Source organism: Oculina patagonica, chromosome 6, assembly GCF_052425735.1.
Source record: "Oculina patagonica isolate OP01 chromosome 6, crgOcupat, whole genome shotgun sequence".
NCBI classification, from domain to species: Eukaryota; Metazoa; Cnidaria; class Anthozoa; order Scleractinia; family Oculinidae; genus Oculina; species Oculina patagonica.
Genome location: NC_135763.1, coordinates 38,360,417 through 38,388,371, shown reverse-complemented (window position 1 = coordinate 38,388,371; position 27,955 = coordinate 38,360,417). Strand labels below are relative to the sequence as shown.

The window sequence follows — 27,955 nt, the reverse complement described above, 5'->3', positions numbered from 1 at the left end:
TACTTTCTAAAGTTTTATTTTCACAGCCTGAATGCAGGTTCATACAAGCTTGTTACACAGAAAGCTTCAAAACGCAGATACCAAACACTGCGGGCAATTATCAAAACAATATATGACATCTTATCTTAAAAAAACGCAAATCTTACAAATGCGTGCGATAACAATGACACTTGGTACTCAGTACATCCAATATTATAAATAGATACGCACTCGGGTAAAATATCATTTTTTATCTTGACTCCACAGTGTGGTATGTATTATATTCAAGTCCACGACCGTGATCCAATTACTGAAGAGTTTTGACGCACACAAATATACGTTATCCTCAACAGGGTTGCTTAAGCTGAACGTAAGCGTTGCATATTCTTTTATGGCTTTCACCTAAGTTGATGGAATCTTTGCAGTATACAAGAGAAAGACCACGTGTCACGTGAACAACACGTTCATAACACGTGCATAACGCCACTCATGTTTCTTCTGCTACAGAGTCCACGTGACTATTGACATCCGGGTCTCTATGTTCTGTTGTGATCAAGCCTTGGAGAAGGATCTTGTATTGAGTTGTGACGTCACTCTTCACTGTCAGCTAAAAAAGGAAGTTAAAAGAAAACATAATCAGTTTACTCTTGCCACTAGCTACGATTTGATATCACGATTATTATTTTCTTTTGCCACCCTGTTTGGTTGGTTTTTCCAAATTTCTCAGTCAATCAAAGGGGGATTTATCGCCATTTGATCCCTGGAAATCAAAATGTATAAAAGACTAGTTCCAGTTACTAGATAGACGTCCATTTCACCATAAATGGTGCGTTCTTCCTGCCTGCAGAAAGTGTTTATTATTTAAGTGTCTGTAATAAGAACTGGCAAGATAAGTGTCTTAACTTACCATAGTGCTGGTATTAACAGGCTCATTGGGCTGTAAAACAGAAAAAAATAAATTACTGTTAAAAAAGCTTTCATCATCATCATCATCGTCATCCTTTTTTAGCCACTTTACTAGCTTTTCAAAGTAAACGTGTGACTAATAGACCACAGAAATGACGTTATAAAATGTTCAAAACTCACTGCGAAGTTTTGAAAATTTCATATACCGTGGAAACTGTAGTCAATTTGCTCTCTTGCAAAACCCTTAAATTATTTAAAAAGTTGATTACTCACGTCATGGCCTGCAGGTGGTTGCCATCGAAACACGATGCTCTTTTTTATGCCAATATCAACTCCCGCCTGCAAAAACAAGCAAAATCAATCAAGCACACTCTTCCTTCCGTCACGTAATCTCTTAGGAAAGATCGCGTGAAGAGTAAAAAGAACAACTTCAAAAGAAGTTATGGAAAACGTGACAGCACAACAAAATTGAAAACACGCACCTTAAGAGGCTCAAAGTTGAATCCCCTCTCATTTGCCTCCTTGGGATTATCAAAATAAAAGTCACATGACTGAAAAAAGAAAACAAACAATTTCAGCGGTAAAACTAAACCAAAGTGATCACATCTAGCCAATCACAATGGCCTTATTATCACAGCAAACCAATTAGAGTGCGCGGTAAAATCTTGCAACCCGCGGCAAGCGCGGGAAAACTTGCATCTGATTAGTTGGGAAATGGCCATGGCCAGGTTGGCGAGCATTTTCAACCAATGAGGAAGCTCCTTTCAATAGCCAATGAAAAACTGCTATGAATCAGTGATATAAATTAGGCAAGTTTTCCTTGCACGTATACCTTTTTAGTTTGTATACTGGATTTAATGCAGCCTATCTCCACGGCTCTTTCTGCGGCCTCAAATCCGTCTGGCGTTGAAACACTCTTCACTGTTAACAGAACAGTCTTCTGGATAGCTTTCCCATCTACATGACAAATTTAAAATCAAATTTCAGCTCTACCCCTACTAAATCTGTTGGCAAAGCCGGTGGCCTTGAGAGGTCCGGTTTCAAGCTCTGGCCGGAATCTTTGTGTTACTTTCACGGGTCACTCTCTCTCCCTCCTCTCTCGGTCTGTCTGGGTCTTCGTCGTGCTCGGGTTGGTGGTCGGTGTTCTGTCTTCTCCCGCGTGGGCCCCGGTCCGTCAAAAGTTCTGGTCACGTGATAATGTTTTTGCGGCGTTGCGGTTTGCAAAACACTGATCACGTGATGCCATACAACCAAAATGGCATTACGTGATCAGTGTTTTGCAAACCGCAACGCCGCAAAAACATTAACACCTGACCAGAATTTTTGAACCGCAGACTGAAACCAACGGTCTGTGAAGTGGGCCAAAAAAAAAAACCTTTGTCCACGGACGTCTGAGATGAATAGTTGTTTGATTTACGCTATAATACTACATCTAAAAAAAGAGAAAATAATAAAGCTTTAAAAATAGTCCATGAATGAACAAGGACATTGTGATGCGGTTAGTTATGACTGGAACCCAGACCTTCTTCTTCCTCCTCCTCCACTTCTGCTCTGAGGGACTCGGCACTCGGCATCAACTCGTCCCAGCCCCTCAAGAACACGATATTTGACCAGGCGCGGCCCAGTAGCTTGATAGAATAGGGTTGGTCCTACAATTTTAGCATGGAAAAAATCAGATGCGATAAAAAAGCTACAATACAATTCAAAATTAACAGTTAACAAAGGTTAAATAATGGCACAAGAATGGGTAAGATGATTGAGTAAGATTGAGATGGAATCGCGCAAGCTTTAACTTGCCGTTTGACGTTAAATTCAAGTATATGAACAACAGCTCCTACTTACCCCGCTATTAATTTCAACAGAAACTTCATCAGCGTAAAGCTCGCTAGGGTGATCGGGGTTAAACGATACTGCGATTTCTTTAGACTCGCCTGTAATAATTGTAAACACAAAAATGCGCATCAGTTTATGTGGACAACTGAAAGCCAAGGAGTCAAAAGGGCAACTTATGCAGTTTGGAAAAAAGTTCATTTTTTTCTCCTACCTGGGCCAATTATTCCTTGAGCGGGAACACAGTCAAATACAGCCATGCCATTGTAGTTTGAGGGACCTACAAGGGTAAAAATAGAAACATTTGCACGTGAAGGAGTAACATATCAAACATGAACAGTACATGTAGCACCTTACCTAGAGCGTGTTGCTTAGTTTCTGGAAACTCATTAAATGGCGGGAGGAACCTGGGTAACACTTGTGCACGGCTGTGACGTAATGGCGATAAGCTGTCAAGCTTCAATGAATAGGTGATTGACAGCTCTGAAGTGTTAGAGATCTGAGGAAATAAACGTACATGTATTGAAATAGAGGATGTCAATTCACCCCAGGGAACAAATGCCCGGCTATTTTATTTTTTCTCAAATCCTTGCAGAACAACGCGAAACTGATTGTCTGATCATTAAAGAGCACGGGAAGCTCTCGTAATGTGTGACGTTGGCACAATACTATGACTACACGTCAGGTTACCTAGAAACGACATTGATTAAAACTTAGAGCTCGGAATATTTGCAGTAAGTTGTAATTTTTGAATGTTGGGTTGCAGCAGTGTTTATTTCTTTTTATACACACCTTGAAGTTGGATGAAATCGTGTCACCGACGAGAGCGTCTCCTAAATCCAGTAGTCCATCCTCAACAGACAGAGAAATCACAGGTTGTACCCCCCTGCCTTTCAGTCTGATATACAGTGTGTTCCGGGGGCACCGCACCTCCAAAACTTCATGAAACTAAAAAACAATGATACAGGCACAGCCCTATAAACACAGTGTATTTACCACTTCTTCATTGTACATGCCAGTTCCTGTTCGAATGTTCATTGTTCAGATGGTCATATGATTGATGTTACATGCAGTGTCACGGCTGCGTCGCGCCTCTAACGTCACGCAATACACTCACCTCTTTAGGAGCATTAGGACCAAACGACACAATCACGTTATGGGTCGCTTGAGGTTCCAGGATCCTCAACGCGTTCAGCATCTGGAACGGACCGTGAGGATCTAGTAACGAGGAGCTTAACTGCAAGACAACACAAATCGTAGTTCAAAACCTTTCAAAAAGTTAAGGCCTATTCAGACATCGTGATTCTGCTGTGCCGAACTAAATTGCAATTAGGTTCGACTGTAGCACGGCAGAAGCACGACTCTGATTCAGGATTTACTGAAGCTACGTAACAATTAGTCAGCGGTGATCCAGCAAAAATGACGCCAATTTCCAAATTGCAGCAAAAACACCTACTTTTAAAATCATTGCAAGACTCAAGAAAAAGACGCAAAGAAAAGCAACAGAAAAAACTTTTCCTTTTGCAAGTATTGAGAATGTTTGTTTCTTTGCCGGACTAGTTTCCGAAAACTTCTTAGCTAGCTTCTTATTCGCCCTGCTCCCTGTCATTAGTGTCATCTACTTCGTTGAATGAAACATCCTTGACGTGCTTTTTAGCAGATAAAATTTCATTTGTATTCCTTTGGCTGGCCGCCATGTTTTTTGCCGTCTGGCAAGAATAAAATCGTCAACAGGGTCTTCTTCGTTTTCAAAATGGCGGCTAAAAACGGATAAGACCCTGGGGACGAGGTTGTGCGCATACTCCGTAACGGAGAATTAATCTCGGGTCTCCTCGTAACTCCTCGTGGGAACGTAATGCCGCCAAAATACACTAATATAATTTATGAATTTGGTTTGGTGCGGCGAAAGCACGACGTTTGAACTGCTGCCGTGCCAGAGTCGCGTAGCACGGCATGCCGTGTCGAACTAAATTGCTTGCGGAACTCAATTCAGACGCCGTGCTTCTGTCGTGCTTTTGCCGAACTTAATTCCTGAATTTAGTTCGGCACGGCAGAAGCACGATGTCTGAACTAGGCCTAAGTGTGCTGACAAATAAAAATAAATCGATATGTTGACTGACTGACTGACTGACTGATCGGTAATTTATCAGGTGTACTTACCTGCAGTGGCTCGTCCGAAATATTTTGGATGGTGAAACTTTTTACTTCAGATTGACCTTGTTAGAAGAAAAATATACCAATTACGCCTCAGTAAACATATTGCAGTGGAATTTTTTTTATGAAATTAAATCAAACATAAAAGCAACCAGAAGAAACTAATTTTCTTTAAAGTACTCCTTGCTAGAAACGATTCCAAAAAAATTCACAGCAACACAACTACTTTATGTTCTTGTTCTTACCAAGGGACACATTTGCAAAGTCCACAACGGACCTTCCACAATCCGAGACCACAACAATATGGGGCCGCACAGCCGGGCAGTGCACCTCTAGGTAGAGAGTGTTGTGTACACTGAGGAGGATAGAAAGAAAACAACAACTTTTGCTGACTTGCACTGTTTCAAATTAGACAAAAGTAGGTAAGGTTAAGGTGGCCCGCGAGTATTTATGAGGCTGACAGTTCCCTTTTTTAAGCGCGTTTTAAGCGTGTTTGAAGAGAGGTGTTACTTCCAAATTCCGCAAGATCTTCTACCGTCAGGAAATACATGTGCAGGAACGGTATTTGTCATTTTAGTAGTAACTATTTCAGGCTGTGTTATTTCCAAGTGGCAGAAGATCGTGCGGAATTTGAAAGCAACGCCTCTCTTCGAAAACAACAGTATAATTTCATTCGAAATGCGGGGTTTACAAAGCGACCAAATCTTGGAAAGTAAATGTACCTGACTTTCCGACCGAAATTCTTCAAACCGTATGATAGGAACACGCTGAAACTCGGCACAAATCTTTGCAATATCCTGTTCTAGCTGCAGCTTTAAAAAAATGAAAAACAAATCAACAAATTTTCCGCAATTCTAAATAACGTCATTTGTTTGATATTTTCAAAAATTCGACTGAAAACCATCCATCTTTATTGAATGCTAACATTTGATGTATATACACGATCTTTTTAACTTTTACACACAAGATTAAGGTGACATCAGACTCAAAACTGGCTGGTACTGGGTTAGTATAAGTATCAAATTTATGCGACGGTCAAGTCAGACGCATAACACAACAGTTTTTAAAGGCAAAAAAAAGATGTCGCTCGTTCAGGAAATCTACGGAGTGGATTTTCCTGTAAGTTGTTGTGAGTAAACTTCAACTGTTTGGCAGCGTTTTGGGGTAATTACAGAAAAATTCACCGTGGCATTTTCAAAATAATCGCATTTTATTAAAAACGAAGGCTTCCAAAAATCGCTCATAACTTAAACAAATCGCGTTTGATCGCCATAAAATTTATCATTTTATATAGTTTAAGCATTATTTTTTCAGATTCTCAAAAATCTAAGCAATCGCTTCACGTTTTCCCGTTTTAAAACGCGCTTAAAAAAGGGAACTGTCAGCCTCATAAATACCCGCGGGCCACCTTAAAATGCGATCGAATCCTAGAGAACGAAATGTCCATATTCTGTAACATAAATCAATTTTTAGTATTTTTACTCCCTCAAGATGGGACGCTTGTCTACGTTACTCCTAACATTTCGTCAGGTTTCCCTGGTTTGCTAAGTGAAGGAGAGAGGTATTATGAAAGGAAGTGTTTCACAAGGACACTGTCCGCTTGCTTAACAAATCTCATGCGCTTTTGGCGCGTAGCACATCAAGGCCCTACGGGATGTTTAAGAAAACCTGGATTAAAAGCATCCCTCGCACATCTCACCTGCACGACAAAGATTCCGGTTCAGTGCATCTTCCCGGCGCTACAAAGCAAGGAATCACGTAACGAGAAAACGCGTTCTGATAGGTCCGGAGCAGAGCCAAGTGAGCTGACTCGTATTCATTGGACCTGAGGGAAAGAAAAATGACTCTTGAACACTTTTTGGCTTCATAAAATAATCCCGTCAGTCCCAGACTTGAAATGTCAACTGTCATTACTGATCGCCGCCATTTCTTTAAATGTTAGTTCTCATAATTTGGTGACACACCAAGCTAATATCCCCTAGTTGAGGTGTTTTCTTTCATTTTTCAAGACCTTATTGATCATCCTTGAAAAGTTAAACACTAGCTAAAAACGACATGCCAAAAAGATCTTAACAAAAAAATTAAAATAAAATGTAAGAAGTCTGCGTCGTTTTGTCGAGAGTAAGTGATCTTACCCATCAATGACATCATCAACAGTGAATGTTCTGGCAGGGGACTTAGCTCTAGTTGCGAGGTTTGGCGCGCTCGGCGTACTGCCTCGTTTTGGTGATGTCTTGGCGCTCTTTCCCGCGGGAGCAGCTTTACCGCCTTTCTTTTTCTGCGAAAAATAAGTAATACAAACAGTCAGGAACTTAGGAAGAATCCAAGGCTACTTCAACACAGTATGTCATGAGATAAGAAGTTATTGATTGCAATGTACAAAATAACCTTCTAGAAAACTAACAGAAACTCCAAGAAAACCTCAAACCAATAGCACGTTGAAAACAACAAAGAGGAAAAAGTATAACAGAAAGGACTAAAGATGATGAATACTGAAGAAAATCACGACGGATTTCATGACTTGGCTAATTCTTATCTCTTCGCAACCGTTGTTAAGCTTGTCACGCAACGCTTCTCTTCACTGACGACGGTCATCTCGCAATGTTTCTCTCTACTGACAATGATCGTCACACAACGCTGATTTCCATGGACGTTGCAAAAAAAATAACATCTGCGCAGAAAACTAATTTGCACACTCACCAGTCCCGAGGGTTGTTCCTGTATTTTTTCCTGGGGCGAGGCATGTTCCTGTCTCCTTCTCTCGGCTTCAGCTTCTCTCTCCATCATACGCACGCCCTCCTGGCGCACCATATTTGGGTCCATCCGGGGACTAAACGTCACATGAACCAAACACCGCTGAAACAAAGGAAAGATGTAATCATAATCACGCGTATATTAACGCCTTTTTACCAGGTGAAGGAGCAAACTGTGGAGCCCCGTCCCCCTATATTGAAAGAAAAAAAGAAAAAAAGAAAAAAAAAATGATGAATAAAAACTCACCTCTTCTGGATTCACACACCCTACAGCAGGGGACACAGTCAGTGGTGAGCCAGCAGGGACCACAAACTCGAACGACGTGGAGCCCACGTCAACAATAGGCCCTGAGCCAATCCTTGGGACCGGGTGAGTGAATTCATTTGCGCTTGTGTGTGAGTTAATGACTTCAATGTGTGCCGAGCACGTGTCCGACACAGCAGTGGCTTTCATTTTGATAACAGAGTGTGAGAGTTCCAATGGAGGAAGGACGCCCACTGCTCGGCAGTGAAGCTTAAATTCGCGACCAATACCAGTCTTACAGGTTAGGTCAAACTCGTATTCCTGCAGCAACAAATAAAATTAACCGTATCATGATTTTACAACGTGTTAAAACACTCTCAAATGGAATAACCCTCTCGAAATAACGTTACTAGTACTAAGATGAAAAAACAACAAGGACAAGGATGGTTTAAATAGGAAAATATTGAAATGAACTTAAGAATTTCAAGCAAGCTTTCTCAAGATGTGCCGTTTGTGAGTGCGTAACCGCTAACGACGATAAAATTTTGTTGATAGACCTGCTTGAATGAAACGGAGAATTGAAGGAACTGTTCTTTACGAAAACCCCAAAAACACAAACGGATGAATAAACAAATTTGTATCTTTTTTGTGGCGATGGCAGTGAAATGCTCTAGATACGAACTGCTGCTACGAGTCCATTCAGAAGGCAAGCACACGTTGTGGCGCGTTATTGCAAACAAAATGACATGGATAATGTTAAGGAACTATCTGACTACCAACCTTGGCCTTTTTGGCGTTGAACATGATATCCACATCAAAGCTTTCTAGCGGTAGCAGCGTACCAAATCCGTCATTAGGTTGAACATCAACTGTCTATAACCACAACAGAAAAGATTGCATAAGCCAGTGAAATACAAGATCAAAGTACAATGCCTAAATGAGTTAGCTATGGCCAAAAAGGCGGGTTAGAGATGGGTGCTTAACCTTGCTAGGATCTTAGGCACGCTCACTGCGGGGCTGCCATTAAAGATACCGGGGGTACAAGGGAGGTGGTTAACATGCTAAGCCCAGCTTGCTCGGCACAGATGGAGCTCGAATCCATGCGATGAAAACCTGTGTCTAGGCGATGGAAGCTCCGATTCCAGACCCGCGGTAAGGATACTCGTTAATGCCAAAACTGCACGCATCACTTAGAGCCAGCAATAACAGTTTCATCTGAATTCACTTACATCAGGCACTCCACAGATCACTTAGAGCCAGCAATAACACTTTCATCTGAATTCACTTACATCAGGCACTCCACAGATCACTTAGAGCCAGCAATAACACTTTGATCTGAATTCACTTACATCAGGCACTCCACAGATCACTAAAGCCAGCAATAACACTTTGATCTGAATTCACTTACATCAGGCACACCACAGAAGCCAAAGGGTTGTGGTAATACAGACTTATTTGTTATTGTCACTGTTCGTCTCACTGACTCCAGCACTGTACAGAAACCAAAATCAATGTCCTGCACGTTGAATTCTATGTCTGATGACGTCACTATCGCTTTTACTGTGAAGGGAACTGGCCGAGTCTGTGGAGATGAAAAGATGAACGGGTCACATCAATTACAGTTATGGCATCTCCAATAAAGTACATGCCATCGCGAAATCTCACACACAAAATACACAGTCACGAAATCTCACACATCAAGTACAAAGTCACGAAACCTAACATAGTTTAGTCACGAAATCTCACACATAAAGTAAGTTAACGTTATACATAATGTATAGAGTCACGAAACATCGCACAGCCATTTCCACTACAAGCTATGCTTTTAAACCGTGCAGAGCTACAATAAACATTCTACCGCACATTTCTAGCCTCCTGTAAGCAGAAATTCTCTGAGCGCATTGCGCATTCTCTAGAGGAAGAAAAGATTGCGTGACGCGCTCTAAGAATCGAGCACATTTTCCGATATGAGATCTTTGTTGCTGTATTATCCGGACATTGCGTTTGTCACCGCTAAATGTAGGATAGGCTGGCCAAACCTAGTGATCAAACTGTTAGGGAGGGGAGGGGAGGGGAGTGTCAAATTAAAGTATTGTATTGATTGTATTGTATTGAGGGTGAGCATACCTGATCTGCGACTCTTATTACCATAGGTGCCTCAAGTAACCTTGTCTCTTTGTCAAAGTAAGTAGGGCAATCATCCGGCAAGGTTTGCCTGAAATACAGTAAAGCAAATATCAGTAATTACTCAAGGACATGCCGTAAGACCTGGGTAAGCTTAAGGTGTATGGAGAGAAGAAGGACACAAGGTCACCTCGGCGTGCCCAAAATCGTGGCAGGTCAAGAAGCTCAGAAAGGAGCCTTCTTACCTGGGAAGGAACTTGAGTTGCGCGGAGAACTGGGACATAGCCTGTATGTAAGCAGTCTTGGGTAACAGTTCCAAGTGACTCCTGAGCTCCTTACAAACTTCAAACTTTAGTCTGAGAGCTGACGTGGCTCTGAAAGTAAAGATAACAAAACATTAATCCAAAGAGCATAAGTTATGAAAGAGTCCAGTTACTAATCCATTTATCAAAACATAGTTGCTCCGGTTTCCGAAGGTGCCAGTAGTAGCAATGATGATTTTACTGGATGGCATGTAGTCCAACGCAGGTTAATTACAGAACCTATTTTCCGGTTTTTCCTTCCTATTTTAATATACGTCTGGGTCGAGAGAGAGATTCTCTGATAGAAAAGTGCTGCTCGATCCGGGGCCCGGCGCACAAAGTAACCATTAGACCGTTGCTCCTCTTCCATTCTGTCGAACTAAAATAAGCAAAATAACACAGTTATTTACCTGTTGTTGACTAGAATTGCATCTTGATACAGCCGGTCGTACATACACATCTTCAAATCCACTTCCTGTAATGAACAAACAAAATAATGTCAAGGGTAAATTCTAACTTCACGGTAAAGCTGAAAAAAACAAGAAAAAAAAAACGTGGAGTCAATGTGATTTTGTCATTTTAACAAGTGACAAGCACTGTACTTCTCTCTCCACCCACACGGGTACATCAATTCCTGTTCCTCTCGCTCTGATCATTATCTGTGCATTAAAGGAAAGAAATAATACACTTGTTTGAAGCAGGTTTTATTTCCTTAAAACACTTGGATCTCGATATCTTGGCTAGATCGTTATTTGCAAAGGCGGACTCGTCTTCTCTTTTGTGAAATTCTGGAGTCTCGCCCCACGTATATAAGTGCGAGGCAACATCTTCCCAATTACAAAATACAAATTCTTTGTTCCGATCGCAAAAAATTAAGCAAACACAGAAATTATAACAAAAGAGAACATATACCTAATTGAAGAGACGTTGGCCCATGAAAAGCATAAACCATAAACAATGGGACCCAAATGTACTGGGAAATCGGAAAAAAAGTAATTGCCCTCTGTGACAGAATGAACATAACAATAAAAATGACTTTTAAAAATTTTAAAAAAACTTTTTTTTTTTGGTTTTAATTTTCTAAATGGGGGCCAACAAAAAAGAGAGGGTTATAATAAAAACTAATCTATACTACAGGAGGCGAGAGAGGATCGGAAAAAGAGATCTCAAATTCAGCAAGAGCATTTCCTGGCTTTGTGGGATTAAATATCACCTCTAACTGGACTAAAGAAAATGGTTCAATATCTCCAGAGGCAAGCTGTGAATAAAATAAAAACACAGATGAGCAGCATGAACACAGAAAGAAAAATTAACACTGATTCACCTTAATTCCCGTTGATCTCTGGTCAGTGATAGAAAATCAACGAGGGATAGATTTTAAATTGCAAGTACTCGCCTTTCCCACTCTAAGACCTTCCAGTATGGAGACCTCTGTTGGAACTGGCGAGGAGGCAGTCTGAGGAACTGCAGCTGATGCAAGATCAACTGAAATACAACAAAAACAAACGCATCAGTAACCCCTTTAATCATATCATCAATCTGAATTTCAGGGCATTCAACACATTACATGTCTCAACCCTCCAAGTTTATTTTTTTACTTTATCCGCCCCCTCCGTTTGGTCGCCAGTGTTTTTGTCGCTTTGTTCCTCTTTCTCCTTCTTCTCGTTTTTCGCCAGGTTGGCGCTTCGTTCCAATTTGTCCCGCTCCAAAATTTTGTCGCCTGGTGACTAAATGGTCTTAACTTGGAGGGTTGTGTCTGTCGATAGACGTTTCCCCTTGAATAAGATGTGATATACAGAGTAAAGAAGTGTGATAGCAAAGGTAACGAAACAGGTCAATTATAAATTCTTACACATAAAGTCTTGCTGAACATGCAATCTGATTTCTTTAATCGTCCTTCTCTCGCACGCCCTAAACTATTGTGTTGATTAATTTGAGTTTTAGGATAAAGCTACATTAATTTAATGCAAACCATCTGGCTGTTCCCCAGTCTCCTCTGCTGCAGCAGGAACATCGTCCTCAGTAGCTCCCAAGCCCTCCTCAAACTTTACTGCACTTCCAGTTCTGGCCTCTGGGGCCTTGTCTGCAGCGTCACCTTCTGTAGCATGAAACAAACAAAATATTAACAGTCGTTCCTTTAGAAAAAAAGAAGAAAGTGATTTATACAATGAACGTTATTACAGAGCTTACGATATTATTACCTTGTTGATCTGGATCTCCAGATGTTGCTGGTACACCACCCCCCTGAGATTCTTTCACGTCCTCTACCATCCCCTCGGGAATCTGTTGTTGACCATTTTGGTTGGAATCTTGCAGAGCCACATTTTCATCAGTCACAGTCTAGGTGGACAGTTCAAGAATTAACTGGATATAAGTGTTTTTAAGTTTTAATTCCGGTTTCTATAGCATAAGGCAACTATGGTTCCTCCTGAAAGATTGAAAATCCGCCTTGATTGCTATGTTAGTCCATAGCTACCCTCCAGAATTGTGTAAGGTTCCCCTGGCATTTATTCGGTATCCATTTATACTTCTCGCTGTAGAGAAGCCGTGTCAGCATAAATTGTCTTACCCAGGCCAGATGTGAACCCGGACCTCTGGATACAAAGTCATATAACTAAACAAGTCTCCAAAAACACTTAACAATGACAATATATTTACCATTCCTCCAATAGAGCTTAGTTCTGAAGACGAGAGTGATCTTGCCAAACCTGAAGAATTGAGAAAGTTTATTACGAGGAGAAAGTTTCCCATTATGGCAGGAGTGACCTTATTAAGTGTCAACGGAGAAATTATTGTCTAAATAACAAAATTCTTGGTTCTGATATTTTTTGCACACCTCTTTGTTACAGAATTGAAGGGCGATCTCGTGAGTAATCAATTACAGGAGCCCAATTACAACTCGTTGAAACTGGACTCCTATGCTTTTTGAGCGTACATCTGCTGTTTGTTAATAGGACGTTTCAAGTAAAAATTGTTTTCACAGACTTCCTAACTTCTAATTTTGTTTTAAAAATTTGTGCTGTATAATAATTGAGAAAGTAATCGCTGAGCGCTCGGCCGATTGCTTAGAAATAGAAATGAAACCAATACCTGTTATTCTTCTGAATATGAACTGTGTTCCAAGTGCTCCGTTATTTGTGACATTTATGATTCGTTTTCTGGTTTCTCCCAGAACTTGACTGCCAAACTCAACTTCAGTGACATCAGCTGAGATCTAAGGTAAACAAAGACAGTTGACCCTGTCAGTACGGAGCTCAGAGTAAAAGTTCTCATAATGAATGCAATACGTTTCTTTTCATGTTAGTTTTAAGAATTTGGTAGTTCATCAAGACAGTGTCCCCTAGTTGATAATCTTCTTTGTTTCTCTGGGAAATTCGTCCAAGAATGCGTAGAGAAATTTCGTGGTCACCTGACATTTCTTTGTCACGCATCTTATCGGAACTGAAAAGGGTCCTGTCTGTGCAAGGAAATCTATGTGACCAACCAAGTCTTCATTTAACTGTAAAGAAACACAATAAACATTTCATGTTTAATTTATATTTATTACAAAAACTACAGCTAGTTTACAAAGACTTCTTACAAATCACAAAAGACCATTAAGAGACACAATACATAGTGAAGACATTGATAATGTTATTTGCAGACATGTTCGCCTTGTTGAAATGTCAGTTGAATGAACCTAAGTTTGTTGGTCTTTAATCAAGACACTTCATATTCAGAAAATCTTTCAAACTTTTCAGAGACCATTGTAAATAATGGCAGCTTGACATTCATGAACGCTTCAAATACCTTTAGGCCATCTTCCACAAACTGACCGTCTTGTTGTAATACAGTCAACTCTCCCTAAAATGGACACCGTCGGGACCGGCTCCAGCTATCCGTCTTAGAGAAGTGTCCGTCTTATAGGGAGTTAACTTACTGTAAAATGACTAAAAAACGGCAAGGGCGGGAACAACAACCGGTTGTCCGTCTTATGGAGGTGTCCGTTAAGAGAGAGTAGACTGTAACAGATATAATGCTAATAGTTTCTAACTCACCATGGGTTTAAACGTCACTACAAAATCACATGTCAGCCCAGCAGACATGACGCCAGGGGGATCAAAACTGTTAAAAAACAAAGACAAAATAAATATTCATCTGAGAGTCAAGATGGAGTTACTGCAGATAAATAAACAGTTGCTTATTGAAATAATTATAATATACTGGATGTTTACTTACAACACTTCAATAAAGTCCTTCAGAATGTGAGACATTCCTACATATTTACAGAAGTTCTGAGTGTACGAGATGTTTGTTAAGAGGATTTTCTTCTTGTAGGATTTCCCAACATCAAAGTCCTGCAAAAATATAAAACAGTCATTGAATAAATGGTCAAATAGATAATTCTTATAAAAGGAAATGAAAGTTAACCTTCATCCTCACATACCTTGAACACAATGACTTCAGGCTTACTGTAAAATGCACAACCCTACAATGAACAGAAGACAACAGGGATGAAGTAACTATGCAATAAACAAATATGCGAACAATAAAAAACGAACACATAAATCTAAAACCAACTAAAGCCGTGTTTGTGTATTTACCTTAAATTCTCGTCCAGCAGCAACTTGTTTCTGAACAATTCCAGCTCTTTGCTTTATGAGAGCTCTTTCCATCATTTCCTGCAACATGAAGTTTAACATTTCAGCACAAGTCCCGTCTGGTTAGATAATTACCGACAGATTTCTTAACATAAGTGAGAGAAATGTTGACCGTTAACAGACTAAAACTAATGGCAACCACATCGCTCACTAGAAATGTGAGTATTTGTGTTGACTTTTAAGACTGTTTTCAAGGTAACCTGCTCCAGCCTTTCGATTAGTTGGAAAGCAGTGCAAAAACGGAATAATCCTGAAAAATGGCCATGGGTTTGGGACAAGAGCCGTGTCTCTCGTAATAACCCTTGTCTTTTTATCATTTGCCGTTTTTTGTGCTGCTCTCCACCTAACTGAGTGCCTGGAACAGGCTATCTTCCAGAAATCATTATGAAGGATTTGTTGGCGTGTAAAAACTTGTGAAAATACTGACAGAAAATTACAGCTCTGTTAGAGAAGTCAGGGAGTATAAAAGTAAAGTTTGATTTCAACTGAACATGTATTGATGATATTACCTGCTCCATTTTACTAGGAATGTGAGTTGCAAATTTAAACTTGTGCTCTTTTTTCTCAGATGCCTGGCAAAACAAAATGAAATAAATTACAAAAAATGTCTTTATAGGCTCCATTTCACTTGGTCAACAGCAGTGTCAAGGGTCAGGGCTGGGGATAGGATAGTTAAGGGTTTCTTTTGTTATGAGTGCCAATAATGATTGCTTTCACTGATCAGGGACATTGTTAGGATACTTCTTGAATCATGTGCTGTATGTGACAATTCCTTCAGATGAGCTCAAATACATAGTCATGGAAATTTGAGTGTGGTATCGCTGTATACAAATGATTAGTAAGCACATACTACACATTAACATGACAAAAAACAGATTTAAACAGTTTGTTGTGCATTGCCAGGAGGACTTAGAGGCCTGTTTACATGGAGGGAGGGCGCCCTGGCTAACCAAGTTACCCGGCTGCCTTTACATGCAGAATTCACAACCCTTCTACCCAAGTTGAGACAGAGTCATTGAAGCGTGTCACAGCATGAGAAAACCATGTAGCTTCAAACGATTGAAGAAAAATATGACTTTTTACTAAATAATCAAGCCTAGCCACCTTAAAACCTATTTTACTTCGATGTGCGAGCTCTTAGAAATTTACTGCGTCCATTTTGGGGGAAATTCAATCAAAATTCAACAGTCTTTGGTCGCCAAATTGAAATTAAATTTGTTGTTTCGTGAATTAGGATAATCATTCCTACGAAAATTTTGAATTAATAATAGCTGTTGCTCAAAGAAATATTTTCCAGCCTACAAATAATTAAAACAAACTCGATCTAATTTTGGTCAAACAGCACTGTTTAGGTCCCGAATTTATACATTTTATGTCATTAACTTCAAAGTTAATTTAAGAACACGCACGGAGTCTTATCCCGACAAGATGGGATAGCCCGGACATAACCGTTTACATGGCAAAAAGTTATCCCGCCTAGAAGGGTGCCCCGGGCAAGTAGACCGAGTGCCCTGGCAAGGCGGGTTTCCTGTCTAGCATGTAAACGCTTCAATGTGTTTTCTAAAGAAACGTGTGAAAAGTTGGCTCGCCCAAAGTAGCTCGGTTAGCCAGGTAACTCGGTTAGCCGGGGCACCTGCTTTCCATGTAAACAGGCCCTGAGAGGCCTACAACTAACCTGTTTATCTGTGGATATTGGGGGATATTTGTATTAATTTAGCACATAATTCATAGAGCAGCTTCTTTTTATTAAATAACCAAAACCCACCTTGTGAACGCCTTCTTCCCACAGTCCTCTGAATTCAGGTTGAGCCAAGTCTTCTCCTTCAGCATCTGAGTCACTGAACAGAACAAACAAACAAGTGAGCCACTCATAAGGATATAAATATCAAGGATATTAAAATGTACTCACCCTTCCTTAGCTTCATCTCGACTTGTTTCTCCATAAGGAGAAAAATCGTCTTCATCATCCTCTGAAGACACTGCACCAAGTTTTCCTGGTGTGTGTTGACCCTGAAAGAAATGGATTCACATTGTAGACAACTTTTAAAAATTATTGACCATAACTCTTCACAATTTATGGATACATGTTAGCAAGACAAAAAGAGAACTCTACATAAAATGTTAAACTCACCCCAGTGTCTTCCACATCAGCACTGTATTCAACAGAAGATGATCCACTTGTAGATTTGAAAAACTTTGGTTTAGGACGTCTTCTATTGATTCTCTGCAACAAAGAAGACTTTTTACAGTAAATAATTGGCTTTTGGCAGCCGGGTCCTCTGACAAACTAACTATGCATTACTGTATGTGATAGGACATACAAATCAAAGTGTCACAGTACTGACCCCAATACTTTCCTTAAGTGATATACTGCAGGTGTCACAGTGTCACAGTACCCTTACCCTTTCCTTAAGTGATATACTGCAGGTGTCACAGTGTCACAGTACCCTTACCCTTTCCTTAAGTGATATACTGCAGGTGTCACAGTGTCACAGTACCCTTACCCTTTCCTTAAGTGATATACTGCAGGTGTCACAGTACCCTTACCCTTTCCTTAAGTGATATACTGCAGGTGTCACAGTACCCTTACCCTTTCCTTAAGTGATATACTGCAGGTGTCACAGTACCCTTACCCTTTCCTTAAGTGATATACTGCAGGTGTCACAGTGTCACAGTACCCTTACCCTTTCCTTAAGTGATATACTGCAGGTGTCACAGTACCCTTACCCTTTCCTTAAGTGATATACTGCAGGTGTCACAGTCCCCTTTCCTTCTCGTGTCCGTCCTTCCCTTTCCTGTTCTGCGTGTCACTCCTTCCCTTCCTTTTCTGTGTCCTCCCTCCCTTTCCTTTTCTCGTGTCCGTCCTCCCTTTCCTTGTGATTCGCGGTGTCCGTCCTCCCTTCCCTTCCTTTTTCTGCGTGTCACGTCCCTTCCCTTTCCTTTTCTCGGTGTCCGTCCCTTCCCTTCCGTTTCTGCAGGTGTCACGTACCCTTACCCTTTCCTTAAGTGATATACTGCAGGTGTCACAGTCACAGTACCCTTACCCTTTCCTTAAGTGATATACTGCAGGTGTCACAGTGTCACAGTACCCTTACCCTTTCCTTAAGTGATATACTGCAGGTGTCACAGTACCTTGACTCTTTCCCTTTGCTTTTCGGGCCACAGCTGTGGTTGCTGCTGATAACGTTTCTTCATCTGCTTTTCTTCCTTTAATATGTTGTCCACAATTTCAACCTTTAAATTAAAAATTCAGCTGATTGTGTAAGGAGGAAATATTAACTAAAAGAAATAATGATAGCACTTGAGCAATGAACAAAAATCATCTGGAATAGTAAAAGTATGAACCAGATAGTACAAGACGTTTTGTTACCTGCCGCTCTCTCTGCCTCCTTTCATATGCTCTACAGAGAACAAAAAGATTAATTAAATGTATTTATTAGAAATTTGTTCAGGTGCATAGAAAAAGGCATCCATGATAAAATTAAGTGACACAAAAGTATCACTGACAAGCCACAGGTCTTTATTTCCCATTTTTTCACATTAGTGTTAACTTGCAGTTTTTCTAGTGCTGTACTTACTCTTTATCCTTCTCAAACTGTCTGATCCTCTTTCTTCGTGTTAGTTCTTCATCAGGGTTTAACCCCTGTGCTAGGATCTCTTGTCTTTCCTTCAGTTCTTCCTCATCTTTTTCAAGTCTTAATTTAGTATCACGTGCTTGCAGGGCTCGGAGATTTTCCTAACAAAAAAATTATCAAGATGTTACTAGATCCCTTTAATTACATACCCATTCAATCCCTTGCAAGAACAATGTTTTGATTCAAACAAAAAATGATTCAATACTGATGATCTGATGATGTAGCCGCACACTGTGTCTCTGGTTGTTTGTTAATGGAACCAAAAACTCATCACTGCATAACAACAAATCAGAGGCACTATCTAGATCTCTGTGGTGTTACGCCATCAGGAGAGGATTTTTTGTCTCAAATCTCACAATGTTTTTTAGATGGAATGAATAGAATGCAATGACATCACATTCTTTGGGCCAACTTGCCTGAGTGTCCACCAGTTGAAGAAAGGTAGTTTTTATTTACTACAGAAATAGCAATCCTACCTTATTTGTCTCAATGTTGCCTTTAAGGCTCATTATGGCCTGCATTCTGTCTTCCATGTATTCACGGGATCGCTCCTCTTCTTCAGCTTCCTTCTGACGAACTCTGTAATTCAAAGCATTTGACAAAAGGTCAAACTTAAAAGTGCTCAACACTATTTTCAATTACCAGTAGGATTTGGCAAACTCAATTTTTTTTCATATTGCGAATAATGGTCTCTAAATGTTATCCAGGAATGTGAATTAGTTCTTGAGGCTGGTAAAGAAATTAAATCAAAGGTCTCTATGAGACTACGACTATTTTGCTATGGTCTATCTGTTGGCTGTCAATTGTGGTATGGAGTAGTGTTTTGCTAAAGGGTGAAAGACGCTTTTCATGTTGTTTAGGAGTGGAAGTCTTGAAAATAACTTAGCTTACCTGAATACTTTACACTTCCACATCACATTCTAAATTAAAACTGAAACCTAGAAGTCAACAACGCGCTGTTTACAAAACTCAACCGCAAATTAAGGAGCCAAAGAAAACCCAATCGAAAACACATTGAATATACTGTAGTACTCGTGTCGCGTATACGCTTATTCCGGCCTACTAAAGCAAACAAACAGTTCAGCGGTTCAATACATTCTTCATATATACCCACACCCCCGGCCCACACCGAAAAGAAATCCCTAGAATTGAGAACGCGAATAAATGATTATTTACTCGTGTTTAGCGAGACTAACGCAATCGATTGTCGCGAATGTGAAAGACTTGCAAAAGTACAAATTTGCGTTCTTAATCGTTTTAGGTTAAATATTAGCGCTCCTTTAGTGTGTTAGACGCTTGTACCAGTCCAAACTTGCGTTCTTACGTTCTTGGTTACATATTAGCGTCGCTTTAGTCTGTGAAAGACTTATACATTGCCTTCAAGTGTTGGCTGACGCTTTGTTCACCCACACCGAAAAGAAATCCCTTGAATTGAGAACGCGAATGATTATTTACTCGTGTTTAGCGTGACTAACGCAATCGATTGTCGCGAAAACAAATCCTTTAGGTTAAATATTAGCACGACTTATACGTTGCCTTCAAGTGTTGACTGACGCATTGTTCACCCACACCGAAAAGAAATCCCTTGAATTGAGAACGCGAATAAATGATTATTCACTCGTGTTAAGCGTGACTAACGCAATCGATTGTCGCGAAAATATCTGATTTGAGATACTCACGCATAAAAATAATTGTTATATAACGTTTATACATGTGACAAGTCACGTTTTTAACACGAGATAGCAAGTGTTGACGCAATACTAATGAGATACCCTTTCATCACCCACAGCGGCTAATGGAGTTCAAGTCTAATTTCCGGTCCAAAAATATCGCACGTAGACAAAAATTGTTATCATGGCGGGTGTTGAGCGCAGGTTGAGCGGAATGAAGTAGAAAGCGAGTTCTTCTAGGTTTTAGAAAATCTCTCAAGAGTTTTGTTCACAAAACATTTAAAGACGAACAAAGGGAGTGTATTCGACGAATAGTTTGTGAAAGAAAAGATGATTTGGCGGTGCTTCCGATGGGATTCGGTAAGAGCGTGATCTATCACCAGTGGTGTCGAAGAGTATTACATCACACCACCAAAGACGCCAGACGATCGTGCCAGTGACGAAAACTACGACCTTTAAATGACTGACCTGAGCCTTACACAAAATCAGCCTTTGCAGAAATCAATTTTAAAAACCATCCGATCAGCTCGTAATGTGAGTCTTATGCGTATTTTTCTCGTCTTTTGCCCGATAAAATGTGCGAAACATTCATTTTTCCGTGCTACGGCGGAATTTTAAAATAAATACATATTATCGCTGAAAAGGGTTTCTTGAAAGTTGGGACAAGCATGTTGCCTCATCCTCGGTGTAAGAAGAACGCGAATAAATGATTATTTACTCGTGTTTAGCGAGACTAACGCAATCGATTGTCGCGAATGTGAAAGACTTGTAAAAGTACAAATTTGCATTCTTAATCGTTTTAGGTTAAATATTAGCGCTCCTTTAGTGTGTTAGACGCTTGTACCAGTCCAAACTTGCGTTCTTACGTTCTTGGTTACATATTAGCGTCGCTTTAGTCTGTGAAAGACTTATACATTGCCTTCAAGTGTTGGCTGACGCTTTGTTCACCCACACCGAAAAGAAATCCCTTGAATTGAGAACGCGAATGATTATTTACTCGTGTTTAGCGTGACTAACGCAATCGATTGTCGCGAAAACAAATCCTTTAGGTTAAATATTAGCGCGACTTATACGTTGCCTTCAAGTGTTGACTGACGCATTGTTCACCCACACCGAAAAGAAATCCCTTGAATTGAGAACGCGAATAAATGATTATTCACTCGTGTTAAGCGTGACTAACGCAATCGATTGTCGCGAAAACAAATCCTTAGTTGTGTCATATCGGATTTGAGATACTCACGCATAAAAATAATTGTTATATAACGTTTATACATGTGACAAGTCACGTTTTTAACACGAGATAGCAAGTGTTGACGCAATACTAATGAGATACCCTTTCATCACCCACAGCGGCTAATGGAGTTCAAGTCTAATTTCCGGTCCAAAAATATCGCACGTAGACAAAAACAATTGTTATCATGGCGGGTGTTGAGCGCAGGTTGAGCGGAATGAAGTAGAAAGCGAGTTCTTCTAGGTTTTAGAAAATCTCTCAAGAGTTTTGTTCACAAAACATTTAAAGACGAACAAAGGGAGTGTATTCGACGAATAGTTTGTGAAAGAAAAGATAATTTCCGTTCTTAATCATTTTAGGTTAAATATTAGCGCCCGGCTTCAGTGAGTGAGACGCTTGTACTAGTACAACGCTTTAGACTGTGAAACACTGAACCACTCACATTCTCGATTAGTTGTGTCATATCTCATTTGAGATACTCACGCATAAAAATAACTGTTATATAACGTTTATACATGTGACAAGTCACGTTTTTAACATGAGATCGCAATTGTTGACGCAATACTAATGAGAGACCCTTTCATCACCTACAGCGGAATATGTGACAAGTCACGTCTTTAACACAAGATCGGAAGTGTTGACGCAATAATAATAAGAGACCCTTTCATCGCCCACTAAGCGGAAAGAACTCCCTTGAGAAATTAAAACAGTCCCTTGAGAAATTAAAAAAGTCCCTTGAGAGTAGACAAGAATGTTCCAAATTTTGCCCACATCACTCCTAATCTCCTACTTCTGCTTGTAAACAAGCAAAATAGTCGAAAAAAAGAGTAGTTGCTGGGTTTAAACAAAAGATGTCCTGCTACTTAACATGATAAGTCACATCTACCTGGACATTGTCTCTTTGAGGAACTTGGATGCCTGCTCTCTGTTACGTTTGGCTGCAGCTATAGCCTGTCTGTGTTTTCTTTCTCTCTCTCTTAGGGCAGATTTATGTTCTCTGTCAATCAATATCAATCAATAAATAAACTTTATTTAAACATTTGGATTTAGAGAGTAGCAAATCCATGCTAATGACTTGGAATGAAAACATTCTTCTATATTTTACGGCCTCAGTTATGTGTATTAAAATCAATGTTGTTCTTATAGTAGTAAGAATTTCTAGGTAGGTAAAGTCTGTGTCCGAGCCATGAGGCTCATACAGCCGAAGCTTATCCCGGTTTCTGTAGCATTAAGCGACTAGGAGTATTGCCACTCCCCCCTGGATGGGATGCTAGTCCATTGCAGGGTTACCCCCAGCAGTAAACTCGCCGGTACCCATTTATACACCTGGGTGGAGAGAGGCACTGTGAGAGTAAAGTGCCTTGCCCAAGAACACAACGCAGCGCCCCGGCCAAGCCTCGCACCCGGGCCGTTTGACTTGGAGTCAAGCGCGCTAACCTTTAGGACACCGCGCCTCCCAGGAATTCTACACTAAAGTGCAATTGTCAAAGTTAATTTAAATTCTTTTCATTCCCAAGATAACCAACATCTCATTCTCAATACAATATCAGCAGATTCACTAAATTCTCAGAACTTGAATTAAAAGAAATGTATGTCAATGTGTAATGAGAGTTAAGATTTTGAACTTGGGAATATAAAGTTTATTTAGTAGATTACTTCTCTCTCAGTCTCCTTTTCCTCTCAGCCACTGCTGCGCTCATGTTTTCCTTTCGCAGACGAACAGCAGACCACTCAGCTTTTTGTTTCTCCACAAGTTTCTCCTCTTTTTCAAGTTCTTTTCCAGCAAGAAGGAATTTGCCTTGCTCGATTGTGGCTTGTGCAAGAGCAAACCTATAGAAACACAATGTAACAAGGTGAAGCCATAAATAGGAACACAAAACTACTGATACTCATTTTACTAATTGCAATTTTCACAATTAATTAAGGTTCCAGTAGAACCTGTCAGTACCTTCTGCCTACCTCTAGCATGGATTACCCTTCCCTCCCTATAATTCCCCCCAAAATCTGAGGTTTTCCCTATTAATTCTGTCAGCGTTTTAATTTTGAACAATATTACTGAGAACAATGTCTTCCATGAAGAAGGATCTTGATAACTTTAACCAGATATTGTAACACGCCATCTGTAAAATGGAAGTCTAATTATCACAGTCTCCTTACTCTGCCTCTTCAAGCCTGTGTGAAATTTCTTTTTCCACATCTTTTTCAGCATCAATTTCTGCACACAGTTTGGAGTGATAAGCCTTCAGTCTGTATAGTGATGCCCTAGAAAATAAAAAATGAAATCAGTTTAATGTTAATTTTTTATTTTTTGTTAATATAAAGATTGATCCAATCTGCATGGGGAGGTTCCCATGTTGCTTGTCTGAATTTGAAAATACCAAATCTCGGTATTTTATCATACTTTAAGTTGCTTGACTTCGCTGTTAGAATTTTGGTGAGAAGGGTTTTCTTATGTCACGATTTCATTCTTGGTGCTGTCGCTACTTTTTGGGCCATGTCACTTGATGGATGGTTTCTTTAGTGTGGCATGTTTGATTTCTTCGATATTTATTAATTAAAATAGATTTAACCAAGCCTAAAAGCGGAGCTCCCTGGTTATTTACTTTACCCTTAATTCAAATCTCAATTTACTGACCATAGATGGAAAAAATTAGGACTAGAGCCTGCGGTCCAATGGAAACCATTACCTGGTCAGCAGTAAACTTTAAAAAAACATGTGATCTCAATCAGTTCTACACCTGAGCCCGGGATACAATTATGTGATACTGGTCAGGAGATACCTTGTTTTGACAGCTGTCAATTGACCATAACATGCATGTCCAATATCAAAGATGTAAGCTGATGTTAACGTTCACGTTCACCTTAACCTATTTCTGGAGTTTAGCCCCCATGTTGCGCAACGTCGGAGAGCGCACGCGCCTGTGATCCATGCCGCTAGCCACGATGACCACGAAAACTCAAACAAATGGTTTTCCTATTTCTGTGCTAGTTCTATATGGGTATGGGGCTCCACTCTGCGGCCCTTCGGGTCGCTGGGGAGCTCCACTATAAGCACTCTCTGAGGAGCATATTAAAATAGGGTGGAGCATAATTTGGATGATCACAAATTAATTTTTAATTGTCAGATTTGTTTATCACCTGTACTGAGTCTAACCTGACCATCCATGAAGCCATAATTTTAATTTTTGCATAATTTTAGTTTTTAACGCCCACAAGGGAAAGATGGAATTGGAAAGTGGTTTTTGCTTGATGCCCACAAATAAAATTACTTACATGTTGTTTTGAGTCTGTGCTTCATCAATTTCATTGCTGACCAATTCTTTGTCTTTCTGAAGTTGTTCTACATGTTCTTGACATTTATTTAGCTCCTCTCTATAAATAAAAAAAATAATCGATTGTCATCAAGCAACTCATGCTTTAGTCTAGTCAGAGCTTTGTACTACTTGGTTAAATAAGGATTACATTATACTGCTCCAGATCACTGCCTGATAATAACATACTCTAGTCTAATGCAGACACAAGAGAACTCTCAGTTGTCCTAAACATAACCATTATAATATATAACTTATTGATTTTAATTATCTAGTGTTAGGACCTCTATGTAAACCACTTTTAGTGATGGAGCTTCATAATAAAAGATTGTTATTATTATTATAAGTGTTTGCATCAAGCTGTCTTAATATCATTTGCCACAGAAAACAACTCAACAAATAATTTATTTAACTTAAAATTGACTCTACTCCTTACTGACTGTGCAATAACATGAGTAGTGGCTGCACTATTCAAAGAACGTATCAATCACCTGAACTGTGACACAAGGTAGTCTTTTTCCAGAACTTGCTCACTTAGTTCATCAAGATGACGTCTTAGTGCCAGACGCTGTAATTTCTCCTGCAATTAAATAGTTACACATTAAATAACTGGATTATTGCCTTTTGGGAAAGCAGATACTTTTCCTCGTCACATGTCTAAGATATAAGCTGAAAAATTACAAGTTGATGATGCAACACTACAGTGTATCTGATTGGTTGTTACTCAGCAATAACTTTCTGATAAAAACAAACTGACATTTCAAGATCACTGTATTACTAACTAGTAAGTAATATTACATTACCAGACTGACTTATAGTCGAGAATATTTTTAATTACCTTAAATCTCCAACATACCAGTTGCAGCTGAGACAGGACTGGGTGCATGACACATCATGTCATTTTTTTTACTGGGCTCTACAGACTATGGAAGGAGACAATGTATTGCTGATTGACACAGCTAACTAACCTGTCTCCTTTGCTGAGTGATTGGATCAGATGCATACTCATCTTCTTCCATTCCACCATCCATACTTCTGTAAATTGCAAATAAAAATTTAAAATTAACAGATAATTTTAGAATTCAATAAATCCCCTGCTAGCCTAATAACCTGAGGCTACACAGGTGGAAAATTGGGTGATGTTAAAGGATAATACTAACTTGTTTGGTAGAAAGAACGAAACTTAAATTATTAGCATCATTTTGATCAACAATATTATCAAAGTGAAGTCTGTGGATGATTCAACTTACAGAGCTACTAGCCCAGTGACAATTGAAACAGTCTACGGTAGTTTTCAGCTGTTGTGAGAAACATTGTCTGAAAACATACGCTTCAATACCAGAATCTGTGAAGAACTGTGATGAAGGCCAATATGGATGGGAAAGGTTTTGGGAGATGGACTTCAACACAATAACAGTAAGCTACCCCTATAATTTACTATATTTCAGCATTGTCACATCCTTGTGTAGGACATCCTTTCTTAAATAGCTGTGCTGAATATGGGCTCGTAGCTTTAACAAAGTTACTAACCCAGTAGCTGAGAGGTTATTAATTCAGGGTAAGATCATCAGGGATGCAGTTACTAAAAAGAATGAAATCAATAGCTCAGTAGCCTTACCCTGTGAGTGATTCCTGATCACTGAAGTAATTCTTGTCAATATCAGATGAAGGGTCACTCTCATACTCAATTGGTCCTGTATGGCAATAAAGAAATAATTTTTCTAACTGTTTGTATCGGTAATAAAACCCAACATGAGTCATCAAGAGTTGAATGATGATAATCCACCATAAAAAAAAACTGACCTGTATTCCGGATCCGAGGATCTTACAATACATGTTTCACTAAAAAGAACATACAGCTAAAGCTGTTGCAGTAAATAATGTGTACCTCATTGGCATCAAGTGAATAATTACCTTTTGTTATCGTTTCACTTTCCCACTGAAGGTTGCATGAATTTCTTTTGAGGGAAACTAATTGTTTCCTTTCAAAATTAGGAGCGATTTTACAATACCGGGCCACTTATTTACATATCTCTGAACGCTTTAAGAACGAAGCATAGTAGAAACAAAAGGAACCATTCAAATTCAATGAGATGCAAATTAGTGGCCCGGTATTCTACAGTTTAGCCCAAAATTATTACAATTTTATTCTCTTTACATGTACTTAGTACAACCCTCCAAGTTAAGACCAATTTAGTCGCCATGGCGACTAAAATTTTGGAGGTGGCGACTAAATTTGAACCAAGGTCGCCAGCCTGGCGACTAAAATTGAGAGGAATGATTGAAAGCATCAGCTTAATTTGGTGACTAAAACTTTTCACTGGCGATCAAACTTGAGTAGTTGGTGGCCAAATGGCCACTAAGGAAAAAATAAACTTGGAGGGTTGTAGTAGAATTGTACTTCACACAGCTTAATGTACATGTCAAGCAGATATATATGGAAAAACATTTATATATTTTTTTCCACTAGCTTCATGAAAAAAAATTCTCCTCAGACATTCTGTAACTTTCCAGACTCTCTTCTCTTACCTTCATCAGAAAATTGCCAATTGTTTTGTGGAAATTTATCAACTTCATCTTGGGTCACTTCGCCGTTAGTATCGGGTTCAGCTGTTTGCTCAGTTGTGTCATAAATTCCATGTTCTTCCATTGTGTCACCAACAGACGTTTTTTCTAAATCCACCACTTCCATATTGGCCACTGGTCTTGTTGTTTTGTTATGCCTTTTTGTACAAATGTATCAATATATGTTTGTCTCCTATAACTCAATTTTAATAAAATTCGACAACTGATCTGTCTCCAATGACAACCATTTCCATGTGCAACAGTATCTAGTTTCAACGTTTTAGTCACGGAAGGTTACAGAGTTTCTGAAATGCCAGTGTGTTAGAATGTAGTACAGCAAAATAACAAGTCACCATCGCAAAAGTCGCTTGTCAGTCTTTCTTGATCAGGCGCTTTAGACAAATCTCTCCCGTAAAAAGTCTTTTTTCCACGTAAATCCAGTCCAACAATACTACACAAGATGTCTAGTTCCCATTTCAATACGTAAAGAGTTAATCAATAAAGTATAGGCAGTCCAACAGGTAAATAAGCTGTTATTTAAAGGCTGTCAACTTTCAAGTCGATTGCACCCGCCAAACAACAAAACACGGCGGCCATGACAGCGGTCAGCT

General features: G+C 39.6%; 1 protein-coding gene across 1 annotated transcript; it reads right to left on the bottom strand.

Moving 5' to 3' along the window:
• On the bottom strand, window positions 1–27,926 carry LOC144657816 (cilia- and flagella-associated protein 74-like). Its single transcript, XM_078518181.1, has 50 exons — window positions 27,309–27,926; window positions 26,398–26,473; window positions 25,748–25,814; window positions 25,271–25,359; window positions 24,742–24,840; window positions 23,626–23,730; window positions 23,125–23,298; window positions 22,355–22,465; window positions 19,044–19,146; window positions 18,511–18,668; window positions 18,303–18,333; window positions 18,065–18,166; window positions 17,064–17,156; window positions 16,842–16,942; window positions 16,698–16,770; window positions 15,442–15,504; window positions 14,876–14,953; window positions 14,719–14,760; window positions 14,511–14,629; window positions 14,330–14,396; window positions 13,702–13,791; window positions 13,383–13,506; window positions 12,951–13,000; window positions 12,494–12,632; window positions 12,265–12,390; window positions 11,689–11,777; window positions 11,428–11,550; window positions 10,895–10,951; window positions 10,703–10,767; window positions 10,236–10,364; window positions 9,994–10,081; window positions 9,275–9,448; window positions 8,647–8,739; window positions 7,870–8,187; window positions 7,570–7,725; window positions 7,005–7,147; window positions 6,569–6,694; window positions 5,115–5,224; window positions 4,876–4,931; window positions 3,833–3,952; window positions 3,508–3,663; window positions 3,073–3,214; window positions 2,930–2,995; window positions 2,728–2,816; window positions 2,408–2,534; window positions 1,718–1,842; window positions 1,368–1,436; window positions 1,159–1,224; window positions 887–916; window positions 1–586 (listed from the first exon to the last, which is right to left on the bottom strand). Exons 1-50 carry the CDS (start codon window positions 27,469–27,471, stop codon window positions 467–469), a joined length of 5,280 nt encoding a protein of 1,759 aa, XP_078374307.1. The 5' UTR covers window positions 27,472–27,926; the 3' UTR covers window positions 1–466.
• Window positions 27,927–27,955: the final 29 nt, after the last annotated feature.